Source organism: Mixophyes fleayi, chromosome 3 (assembly GCF_038048845.1).
Source record: "Mixophyes fleayi isolate aMixFle1 chromosome 3, aMixFle1.hap1, whole genome shotgun sequence".
In the NCBI taxonomy this organism is placed as follows: Eukaryota; Metazoa; Chordata; class Amphibia; order Anura; family Limnodynastidae; genus Mixophyes; species Mixophyes fleayi.
In genome coordinates, this window is record NC_134404.1 from 160,861,580 (window position 1) to 160,874,914 (window position 13,335).

The 13,335-nt window shown below is 39.3% G+C and overlaps 1 protein-coding gene across 1 annotated transcript; it reads left to right on the forward strand.

Moving 5' to 3' along the window:
- The first annotated feature begins 4,872 nt into the window (after window positions 1–4,872).
- Window positions 4,873–9,152, forward strand: LOC142142803 (nicotinamide N-methyltransferase-like). The gene is made up of 3 exons (XM_075200612.1): window positions 4,873–5,032; window positions 5,685–5,892; window positions 7,497–9,152. Exons 1-3 carry the CDS (start codon window positions 4,885–4,887, stop codon window positions 7,924–7,926), a joined length of 786 nt encoding a protein of 261 aa, XP_075056713.1. The 5' UTR covers window positions 4,873–4,884; the 3' UTR covers window positions 7,927–9,152.
- Window positions 9,153–13,335: the final 4,183 nt, after the last annotated feature.

Sequence of the window (13,335 nt, forward strand, 5' to 3'; positions counted from 1 at the left end):
ATTAGTGTATTTAAGTCACAAAATCACACAACATACACCTTTTCTGCGCAGAAAATCAACTTCCCAACAATAGTAATAACGTTTCAGAGGCTTTAACAAGTGATTATACTATGCATGTATATTAAACTATCAAAACTATTGTCTAAACACGGGGGCAAATCTACCGGAAGTTCACATACGCTGAGCAATATATTTTAAAACGCAAAAACGACAATAAAAAGAAATCGTTTTCTTTCTTGTCTCTAGATTCAAGTCAGCGCTCCTTTAGATTATGCAACAACGGACATTCGGTTTCACAACACAGAATGAACAACAGGTTTTGAACACATTGCGTTCTTTCCCGTATGTGACGCGTCTTCCACCCTTTGCAGGGGCGAACGCAGGATTTAGAAGGGGGGGTTTCCGCCCCCCCGGAAAAAAAATAAATATAGCGATTGGGAGCTGCTGCGCATGCGCAGCAGCTCAATTTCGGCGAGTCTAAAATCTACAGCAGCCGCGGCGCTGTCCAGCAGCATCCGCGGCAGTGCTGTATTATACTACAATACAGCACTGCCGCGGACGCTTCTTTGACAGCGCGGCAACTGCTGTACAGTACCGTTGGTTCGCCGGAGGGGGGAGGTTTCTGGAGAACCAGAAACCCCCCCTGCGTGCGCCACTGCTTTGTTGAGGAACCGAAATCCGTATGCGAGGCGTGTCTTCCGTTAACGTAACCTCCGCCAAGAGCCCCTAAATTATTAAAGTAATTTTATCGTTTTCCAATAAGCATTGTCTAAGCGATTTCTTGTGTTTCCAAAGCACCAAATAATTTATTTAGCAGATGCAAAAGTTAGCAGTTCAATACATAATTATAATACAGTACAGCCGATACCAAAGATACATACGTACCGCTGCGATCGCTGCACACTCTGCTGGATCCAGCTAGAACAGTACTTCACTTAAGAATACTGTGGTCAGAGAATGACTGGCTTAGCTGGTCCAAGGGAGCTTGTATATATACACTCAGTGTTACAGAGAAAACAATACAGATGACGTGGCTTGCTTCCATAGTCCCAGACTTCAGGAGGGTCCAGTGTAAACAGGTCATAGGCCAGTTCAAACAACCCCCTCCAAGGGTGAGGGTCAACATTCCAGATGATTCTCCCACCCAGAAACCAGTTTAAGCTAGTCTATTCACAATACACAGTCAGTAACATTTTAAACATTTATTCCCTAACATCGCTAACTAGAGTATGCAATATGCGATCCCTTTGGTGAATGAACCGGACAACTGCTGATGAATAGGGGATTAAAATGATACTAAACATGACATGATTCCTGTAACCTGAACCTTAAGTATCACTAAAGTATACATATAACCTTAATTTATATATATATATCTATAAACTAAATACCATCTGCTCATAAATCACTGTGGAATGGAACCATTATAAATATGAAATATATAAATAACTAAATGTGAGAGTGCAAGTGTGTGCGTGTGTATTTTAACGCGTGATCGCGCCATGCCACGTGTTACATGGCATACTGATCGCAATCGCATGGTAAAACAATATTAACCAATATACTCTCGTTCGTCCAATTATACGACTTCGACAGAGTACAGCTGCAATGCTGAGAAATTCCTTAGGTGCTACTTCAATACAGATATTTAGTGTGCACTTTTTATGGCAATAGTGATTCACAGTTTATATCCCCAAAGGAGCGCGGATGTTAATTGACTCAAAGGGAATTTTATGTGCCACCTGAAACCCACTGTCAATGAGACAATGAAGCTTTCAATCCGCATTGCTGGAACAGACCATCCACAGAGGAGAACGCTTGACTCTCGGTGCAAGCACTCAGTAAAGTACATTCAGCTGCTTCAGCCACTACCGTGGTAAGCGGTTCCTGGTCATTCCCTCAGTGGAGATCCACTGAAAGCTATGTTTTGAATGATGTCAGGTTCCACTATTCCCATTAAGATACTGATGAGTCACAAGTAACATTTCTTAATTCCGCACGCCCACCTAGCTAGTTAGCCGTGGATACTTAATTGCTACTGTTAACAGATGAATTAGAATGTAATACTGCTCCCTTGCACCCAGTAGCAATTGATGTAAGTTCAAGGAGCAGAATCACCTGTGTAATAGCTGCCAAAGGCAAATGTAGGCACAGTCTCATAGTGTAACAATCCTGTCCAGGTTTGCTATATTCCCTGTCTGCTCTATTCTCCTGTGGATCACATGACTCACCTTCAGGGTGGGTCATTCAAGACTGCTCTATTTAAACAACTATTGGACTCTCGTAGATCCAGAGGTTCACTGCAATTTCTAGTCGATTGGAAAGGCTATGGGCCTGAGGAACGTTCCTGGGTTAAAGCTTCTGACATTTATGCCCCTCGCTTGCTCAAACACTTTTGGAAAAGATTCCCTAAAAAATTATTGTAGGTGTCCGGAGTCCACCCTTAAGGAGGGGGGTACTGTAACAATCCTGTCCAGGTTTGTTACTTTTCTTGTCTGCTCTGTTCTCCTGTGGATCACATGACTCACTTCAGGGCGTGCCATTCAAACCTGCTCTATTTAAACTCAGCACTGACACCTGCTCATTGTCAGTGCAACTTGTTTGCTAGCTTGACTCCCTAGACTCCTGTGTATTCTCTGACCCTTGTGCATTCCTGAACTCTCCTGTTGGATTCCCTGTGGGTGAACCTGCTTCATCAACCAAGTGCTGGCGCACTATCTTTGGGACTCCCCTGTTTGCAAGTATGTTTACGCATCATTTTACAAGACTTTGTTTATTATGCCAAGTGTGCAGATTCTCATCATTGTGATATACTGATTTGCCATCTCACCTATACTACTGTCAAGAACTTATTTGATACCTTCTGAACTGTTCCGCTGATGCTGCTATTTCTACACTTTGGGGTGATCAGACTCTTACCTTGCATATATGTTGTAGTGCTAATTTCTACTAATTACCAGACCCCTGTTATCCTGAAACATCGTTACTCACCATCTCTGTGTAAAGAACTTTGCTGGTCTCTATCCTTGTCATGTCTTGTCACATCTAATCACCATCCATGCTGCATACTGACTACTGCCAAATACAAAACCATTGCCACGCCCTGCCGTGACTAACTTACATATTCTGATGTGCACAGAACCCTGCTAGTAGTCAGCCGTGGGACTCCTTCTGTGCTCAGTGGATGCAATACATATTCTATGTGTTTTATTGATACTTGCATTTATGTCCCATATATATATATATATATATATATATATATATATATATTCCTTGTGATTTGCAGTACTGCCATGTTTAATGCTTAACCATTGTAATGTTATATATTACATTCTGCTTATCTAACATCTCATTACTATTTGCTGCATTGTCTATTATGTGTTGATATGTACTATGCTCATATTCATTGAAGTACTTTAAGCAGACCCATTGCCTTGTGTTCTTATTTTCTAAGCATCATATGATCCTGACTCAGTCACGTGCCCAGGCCTTCGTGGGAACCGCCCACTAGGCCTGATATTATTCCAGTCCATAACACATAGAATGCTGCGGGTATGTCTCGCCAAGATAAGTCAGGTCGTCCGGTAAGGGATATTAATGATGTTTTAGGCTGGTTCCAGCCACTTACCCCACAATGAGATGCCACTGTTGGATTGGCAGGAAAATGGATCATCCAGACCGGGTATGAAATAAATCCTCCATACTGACGAGTCTTTACTTACCGTATTTATGCTACTTAGCCTTTCTCACTCCTGTAGTTGCTATTTACCAGTCATATGAGTTATCAAAAGGTGGTAGGTGGTGGAGGATAAAAAAGCTGAGCATGGAGCGATGCTAACATACGGCCATACCAGATGCCCCGCCCACCAGAATTCCAAAATTCCTTTTAAAAAAGCCATTTCTGTCTGAATCAGGAGTAATTTTTGTTTTGGGCAAAAAGAAATGTTTTAATATGACAAATCTTTTGGCAAATCAAAACCCTGAGCCAAGAGAGTTTGTAGAATGGAATATAACTGAGCTAATGTTCCATTCAGAATCTCATAGTTCCATTTTTTACATATCCTGGAACAACTACACACAAACCAATGAGCATCTGACCCCTGGAAAAATTCCTTTGGGGAAAATGACTCAATTGCCTTCTAATCCCCTATAATCTGTAGCTTCTCCCAGCTTTCTAAGGGTCAGCTACAAACTTGCAAAAGTGTTGTGCATATGCTCTTATGCATCTACTTTTGCTCAATTGCACCTGGATTTAAAGGGAAGTGAATGAATTTTCAGGCCAATATGGCAGTAGAATATAGGAAGCGCAGATAGAATGTGCAAGAAAGGTATATTTATTGCTTAAAGCATAAGAATAAAAATACAAATGCAACAAATAATCAGCAATGATAAAACAAACACATCATTATAAAATTATATATAAATGCATATAAGCATATAAACATACTCTGAAATAGATTTCTTTATATATATTAGCCACTCATACAATAAAGACCGTCTCTATAGTTAAAATGGGACACTTAGTAAACACAGCCAAAAAGATTCCACGTCTGTTCGCCCCTGTTTGTGTTTTAAACACAATTTTTTCTTTAATATGGCAGCGTTTATACAAAAGCGTGCCCTGTCCGAAATGTACGGACTAGGAGCAAGAATATACCTACTTTTCCATGAGATTGCAAACATCACATTTCTTCTCATTATAGTAAAATCACACGGTACTCAAACAATTCAATATTTATCTCCATGATCACACATTATGACAAAGACTGCATGATCCAATCTCAATATTTGAAATCACAAGATGCAAACTGTTCCTGCTGATAGCTATAAATATGAACTTAGAAAGAGAAATGTGATCTTTGCAGAGGACTCAAACGACTGAGAATGGCTTCCAGCACCCATAAGCATTATCATGATGAAGATTTTGATGCCAAAGGATTTGTTGAAGCTCACTTTTCTCATGGAAACGTCCTTATAATAGAGGAAAATGTTGGCTTTCCTATGAAAATATTACATGATCTGTTTTCTTCAGGTCTATATATGATTTAGTGCTTTAATCTGTATAAGTTCACTTGGTTTATATGAAGGTTTGTCTTAAAAACAATGATTGACCTTGGGGTCTATGTATTGTAATACAAAATTAAGTTGTGTTGTGAAAACTAATTTTCTTTTTCAATTTTTTAAAATTGTTTCACTGCTGTTCAGTTAGTACTTTTAAATGTTAATAATGTTATTGTTTATATGGTAAAATAGGGTATCTGGTGTAAAAACTGTATTTGAAATGTGATGAACAGAATATTTTCTTTTGAAAGACAAGGGAGAAGAAAAAGTCAGGTGTATCGACAATGCTGGGTGCCTGCTTGAATGCGTTTCAAGTCCTTGAATGAACAGCAAGGGGTAAATGTATCAAGCTGAGAGTTTTCCGGCGGGTTTGAAAAACCAATCATATTCTAGTTGTCATTTATTTAGTGCATTCTACAAAATGATAGCTATAATCTGATTGGTTGCTATAGGCAACATCTCCACTTTTCAAACCCGCTGACAAACTCTCAGCTTGATACATTTACCCCCAAGTGTAACTAGTTAGGCTGTATCCATACTGTTTTACGTTAAACGACAGCACTGCGGGTAAATGGAGATTGTGGTTTTTTAACAAAATGTTGTCTCTCTTCTGTTTACTACAGGACAAGTGAAAGGAAACATATTGCTTGATATTAGTATTGGGTCTATAGTCTACCAACTATTCTCAGCCTGTAATGTTTTCAAGGAGATCTATGTGGTGAAATTCACAGACGCCAATATCAAACACCTCAAGAAATGGCTGGAGAAGGGTGACGAAGCCACTGATTGGTCATTTGCTGCCAAACGAGTTAGTCGGCTACAAGGGAATAGGTACAAAACCTAATTTTCAAGTAAATTGATAAAATACCCCTACATCTATGTAATCATATTTATATATACATTGGGTGTGAGGAGCCACTTTGCAACTAAATGGTGCTCCAAAGAGAAGAAACTTTAATAGACTTCAGTGCAAACTTTGATACTGAGATCCTATTGTTGGTAAGAATAATTTTGAGCAGAGGCCAGAGCAACTTACTAGTCTGTAAAGAGGAGCTTGAATAACAGAATTGTGCATGGAACTTGTAAGTAATGCTATCCTATGCAAACACCTGTTTTATTCTGTTTAATCTCACAGGGATCTAAAGTTTTATATAATTATCCAGAACACTTAGATGCCATATGTCAGTTGAAAATACATTTCTGGTGTATCAATAAAATAAAAATATAGTAATAATTAAAGATAGGACAATTGTATTAACACCAATCAACACATAAAATAGACTAAACAATGTGCTTGGACATGAATTGTGTTTTGCATGCCTCATTTATAATTTGTTCAACGCCTTGTCCTCTACATTGCTAATAAATCAATAAATCAAAACGTACAACCTTATTGAGTAGGTTTGTAGGAAAGTGTAACATGTCAAATACCAATTAAATACTAGTTAAATGGAGATTATAGTAAAAATAATCCTAGAAACCAAGTGCTACTTCCTCTAAATGCAATACTACTAATGTGTCTGAGTGATGTTTTTTCATAACCTTTTGCTTTGTAAAACCAAAACTATATTGAACCATTTTCCTTGACTATCAGGCAGTTTCTTTGAGATCGCAGCTCTCACCCATGTTAATAATTATAAATATGCAGAGAAATGAACTCATTGATTGGCAACCTGTGGATCTCCAGCTATTGTGGAATTACAAATACTAGTACAATAATAGCTGGGGATCCACAGACTGGCCTGTTGTACTGGCAGATAGGTAATGGAGGGTAAGTGATATTTCATGTGTTTAGGCGAATATTTATATAACAATTAACCCTATTTATTTATATAAAATATTTATTTACTATACTAATAGAAGGGCTCATGTAGAGTTGGAAGTACATAGTGTTTTCTGCATATAATATGATGTTTTAATTCTACATATGCCCACAAAGCACTAGAGTTGCGGCCTTATGTAGTCGCACACTGTGATCATGGCCGCTTGCGACGCCTCATGACTTAAGGGGCAAAATGTGGGAAGGAGGTAGCGTATAAGGACATGCTGGAGCAAATGTGATTTATGTAGACTGAGACTCAGAAGGGATACTAGTGGTCACCCCATCACTAGTGTAAGTTACAAAATGATAGTGATGACGATCAGCTTAGATGCATCTGGCTTAACATACTTTATTTATATATTAGAGGATATATTATAAATGTATCCTCTATATGAGCCTTATTATGTGTACAATTTTAGAAGATTTACTTATCATATTGCAGAATGGTGACACTTTTTTTTAGACAATTCTAAATTCCATTTGTGGAAGTTACAAAAATAATGTCTCATTTTAATGGCAACACTGTAATTATCATAGGACACATGTATGCTGATCTTTATGATAGTATAAATATGTGCTTAGACACTTATAAATGCCTTTTATTTCATTTCAGAGATGGTTGGAAGGAACAAGAAGAGAAAGTGAGGAGAGCAATGAAAAGCATTGTTGAATGGGATATCTTTGAAAATAGTTGTATAGATCCTCTACTTGTACCCCAAGTCGACTGCGTTCTCAGTCTCTGGATATTAAATGTAATAAGTAAAACTAAGGAAGAGTTCCAGAGGAACCTGAAAAATTTCACATCACGGCTTAAAATCGGAGGATATCTGGTGCTCTTCAGTCCAGTGAATATGACCTTCTACCGAGTGGGGCAGCACAAGTTCTTTCACCTTGCAGTTGATGAAAATTTTATAAAAGAGTCAGTAATTAAGGCTGGGTTTATCATTGAGAAAATGGATTTAAAGGCTAGTATGGTAAAATGTGATTTACTTGATTATGATCATGTGTGTTTCATCCTGGCTCGCAAGGAGAGAGAGGGCTAATGTGGCAGATGGGAAGATTAAACTCTTAAAGGTTATTTCAACTGACTAGTATATCTTTTGGAGTCCCGCTCTTGGGATTCCAATTGTATTCCTGCTATAGCTATCCCTAGTACTTACTTTTATTGGTGACCTCGACTGGAGAGTCAAAGGAGATGAAGCATCCAATGCGCTAGTGATAATGACAACCAGCCCCTGAACAAATGGCCAAGTAGCTAATCCAATCAGGAGATGGCTGTTATTTGAGCCCTTGTTGGATTGTATCTGTCCTTTGACTCTCTAGCAGAGTTCTTGGGTACCTTCGAGTACATCTGTACCCCATCAAATGTACTAGTCTGGAGAAAGGATAGAGGTTGTGTAAAATTCCACAAAAGATTGAAATCCCCTTTAAGACTTTAATCACAAAGAAATAAATATGTTTGCATTCATTGGTATATAAAATATACTACTTATATATCACGCATTATATCCACTTTTCACCATCGTTCTTTTATTGCTGACAGTCAAAAGAGAGGAGACAGAGACAACATGATTTCCATTAGTACAAAATTCTAATTTGTATTTATTTTTAACACACAACAAAATAGACAAATTCTGATTTGATATTTTAGAAGACACCAACATATGAGGATGACAGATTCACTTTATTGGTGAATGTGCAGTAATTCTGTAACCAAGAAGTTCAGTGATTTTTAATGTGCAAATGTGCCTAATTTTCTGCATTTTGCATACATTGAAGCTTCCCCCCATGTCTCATTATTGACATTTGTCTGTGCACACGCTTTGTGCTACAGTTTGTAGGCTTGTGGTCTGTGACTGAAGTACATGAACCCTAAATGAATCGTAATTGGGGCAATGTGTATGTAGTATGAGTATAACAGGTAATTCTCATGTTATGACATATTGTTAATGTGGTTTTGTTGGCTTTGTAGTACTAAATCACAAGTTGTTGTTATGTGAATGAACTGTATTGATTTATATGCTTCTAAAGATAGAACACTTCTCCTTTTAGCCCTCCATGAATAAAAAATGTTTTGGAATGTCTATTATTATGATCATTTATTTATATATATGTCTTAATACATAACTATATTATTCCTTCTTAAATCCTACTGTAGTAGTCAACTTGTAAAAAACTGGTGTGAATGATTAAATATTCTTTGCAAAGTGCTACATTACGTGTAGATGCTTTATAATTATCTCATTAGTAATAAACAAAAATGCATGCATCTGGCTTGGGTGGTATTTCTGTTTCTCCCAGTGCGCTAGTGACAGAGTTGTGTTGCAGTTACAAGCAGAGCTGTGACATCACTTGGACTGTGCCACACCCCTCTGACATCATAAGATCACAGTAGCAAGCGAGAAGTTTTGAAAACAGTAATCAGTGATCTGATACTCCGCAAGTGTAGTTGTAATTTTTTCTAGATTAATTGCTGTAGATACAATGTAAGCCAAGACAGAACTGTGATATCTATGATGCTGTGTCACTTTCTTCTGATAGCACCAGATTAGTAGGAGTTGTTAATGCAAGTTCATAGTGTGACTAGAACCAGCAAACTCTTTGGGTAACAAGTAAAACCAGTGGAAATTATACACCGATCATCCACAACATTAAAACCACTGACAAGTGAAGTGAATAAAATTGATTATTTCATTACAAGGGCATCTGGGAATTCAAGGTGTGGGATATATTAGGCAGCAAGTGAATAGTCAGATCTTAAAGTTACATTTTCAGGCAGGCATACCTCAGGGCAGCACCTGGAGTCCTGAGAAATACATATACATATCTATATAAATATATATATACATATATATATATATATATATATAGCCATCTTTCACTCTTCAGCCTGGATTGGCATCAGTGGAGTGCCAAGCAAGCTTAAAAGTAGTTGAGACAGCAGGGATCTGCAGTCTATGGGGAGATGTATGTGGGGGTAGATGTGTGTGATTTCTACACTAAGTGGGATTTTCTCACAAAGTGGACGAAAATGCACAGTTAGACAACACAGCAACTAACCCTCATCCTTTTCTCTTTTCATCTCCAGGTATGTCCAGATTCTACTACTCAGAACTACATTAATTTCTGTATCCCATCTCTGCAACTGTGTTTAAAGTATGTCATAGGAAATTGTTATCTGTTTAAACTTAGGTTTGCCAAGTCTTTTATTGCTGCCTAATTTATAATATGTATCTGGCCTCCTCTATCCTATTCCACAAGTGTTTTCTCTTCCTTTGATTAGCTGATCAATTAGCACATTTGTAGTCTATTCCTTAATTACCCTGACTACATCTTAGCTTCAGTCTATGGGGAGATGTATGTGGGGGTAGACGTGTGTGATTTCTACACTTAGTGGGATTTTCTCACAAAGTGGACGAAAATGCATAGTTAGACAACACAGTTGGACAAACATTGGACTACATTTGACTTGATTTTACTTCCAGCTAGAAGCTACATCTGCCACAGCCTATTTCTGCATTACTTTCTATATGGAACACTGCAAATAGGTAATTCTTTTAATCCCCTACACTTTTGCCTTTAACTCCTTTTATCACAATATTTAATAAATTGCTTTTCTTAGTCTCTTTTCATGGCATGATCTTTAGGACTGTGTCATCTTTCACCCCTCCACCAACACAAACATTTGTTCATATTGCACCTGCATTACTCCACTCACCTCTAGTTAACACCCATGAACTGCTGTCCTATTTATTATCTCTAAGAAGTACAACCTCCACCTGTCGCCAGAAAATATAAAGTCACACATCTTACAATCCCCTTGCCCATCTTTCTCTCACTCTGCTTCTATTAGCTGGTGATATATCACCTAATCCAGGTCCCCCACACTCCTCACACACATACATCAGAGCACTACCGCTCCATAGCAAACCTCAAACACATCACCTGTCTCGCCTCTCTTCCAAAGACCTTTAAATGTGCCCTTTGGAATGTACGCTCTGTTTGTAACAAACTTACCTCCATTCATGATCTCTTTCTCTCAAAAACCTCAACCTTCTGCCAATAACAGAAACATGGCTCATGCAATCAGACACTGCCTCACCTGCAGCACTTTCTCATTAGGGCCTCAATCTCACCCATACCTCCAGACCTGAAGGCAGACAAGCAGGTGGGGTTGGATTACTTCTCTCCCCACAGTGCACGTTTACAGTTCTACCAAATGTCCCATCACTCGTGTTCAAATCTTTTGAAGTACATGCTATTCGCATTTTTAATCCATTCTCTCTTCGTGTTGCGGTGATCTATCGTCCCCCTGGAGCACACCAACAATTTATTGAGGATTTCTCTGCATGGCTCCCTCACTTCTTATCTTCAGACATCCCCATCATCATCATGGGTGATTTCAACATCCCTATTGCTAACCCACCTTCCAAAGCTGCTTCCAAACTACTCTCTCTAACCTCCTCACTTGACCTCTCCCAGTGGATTGAATCACCTACTCATAAGGATGGCCACTGCCTTGATCTTGTTTTCTCTAGACTATGCTCAGGTTCTAATTTTCTTAACACACCCTTCCCCCTCTCGGATCATCACCTTATCAGCTACTCACTCACCCCCACTGCTCTAACCTCTCTACTGTCTAACTCTACCAAGCCTCATCATACCCGCAGAAATCTGAATTCTATTAATCTTTAACAATTTTCCACCTCTCTCCAACACCTTCTCTCCCCTATCTCTACATTCTCATCCCCTGAGATGGCAGTACCTCATTTTCACCTAACCTTAGCAACAGCCCTTGATCAAGTGGCTCCAGCGACACTACATACTACACGTCGTCTTCGATGTCAACCGTGGCACCCTAAAGCAACATGCAATCTTCAAAAACTGTCCCGTAAAGCAGAACGTCACTGGCGTAAATCTCGCACCTCTAATGACTTCTTCACATATACTTCTGTCTACCACTCCTATCGAAATGCTCTGGATACGGCAAAACAAACATACTTCCAATCTCTTATCTATGCTCAGGCTTCTAACCCCAAACACCTTTTCAATACATTTAAACATCTTCTCAATCCCCCCACCCCGAACCCTCCATCTACTATCCGTGCTCAGGATCTTGCTTCCTACTTCAAGGACAAGATTGATAAGATCAGACTAGAAATGGTATAATCTTCCTCGACAAGCAATCCGCTCAATTCCTTCCCACTACCCTTTGACACCCTCTCTTCATTTGACCCACAAATGAAGAGGAAATTTCTACGCTCTTCTTATCTTCCTACTCTACTTCCTGTCCTCTTGATCCTATTCCCTCGCAAATTGGTAGATCCCTGTCTCCTGTGCTCATTTCACCCCTAACTCAAATCTGTAACCTCTCACTCTCTACTGGCATCTTTCCGTCACTATACAAGCACGCAGTGATTACTCCTATTCTAAAAAAACAAAACTCCGACCCAAACACTCTCTCAAATTACCGTCCCATCTCTCCGCTCCCTTGCCCCTCCAAGCTTCTAGAGAGACTTGCCTACACTCGCCTCACACGCTTTCTTTCCGCTAACAACCTGTTGGACCCTCTTCAGTCTGGCTTTCGTTTTCAACACTCCACAGAGACTGCGTTGACCAAGGTTGTCAATGATCTGATCACTGCTAAAACTGAACGCCATTACTCTATCCTAATTCTCCTGGATCTCACGGCTGCATTTGACACCATTGACCATTCTCTTCTCATACAAACACTGCAATCCCTAGGTCTTCAAGACACTGTTCTATCCTGGTTCTCATCCTACCTCTCTAATCGTTCTTTCACTGTTATTTTTTCTGGAGCCACCTCTGCTCTGCTTCCCCTATCAGTTGGAGTACCACAAGGCTCAGTGCTAGGTCCTCTGCTGTTCTCTATCTATACCGCTTCTCTTTGAAATCTAATAAGTTCCTTTGGCTTTCAGTATCATCTCTATGCGGATGATACCCAAATCTATCTATCCTCTCCTGATCTCTCGACATCTGTGTTGTCACGTGTAACTGACTGTCTTTCTGCCATATCATCTTGGCTGTCCTCTTGCCAACTTAAACTTAATCTTTCTAAAACAGAGTTAATAATATTCCCACCCACCAACAAGAGCATACCTGACATTTCTATCTCTGTTGATAACATGACCATAAATCCCACCCCACGAGCTCGCTGCCTAGGTGTAATCCTTTGATCCCCACATTGACTCTATATCTAAATCATGCTACATACATCTAAAGAACATTTCCAGAATAGGCACATATCTCACGCAAGACACTGCAAAAACCTTAATCCATGCACTTATCATCTCCCGCATTGACTATTGCAATTCCCTCCTTACTGGTCTTCCCAAAAACAGACTCAAACCCCTATAATCTGTTCTGCATGCTGCGGCAAAACTGATTTTCCTTGCAAATCGTTATTCCTCTGTTGAATCACTCTGTATGTC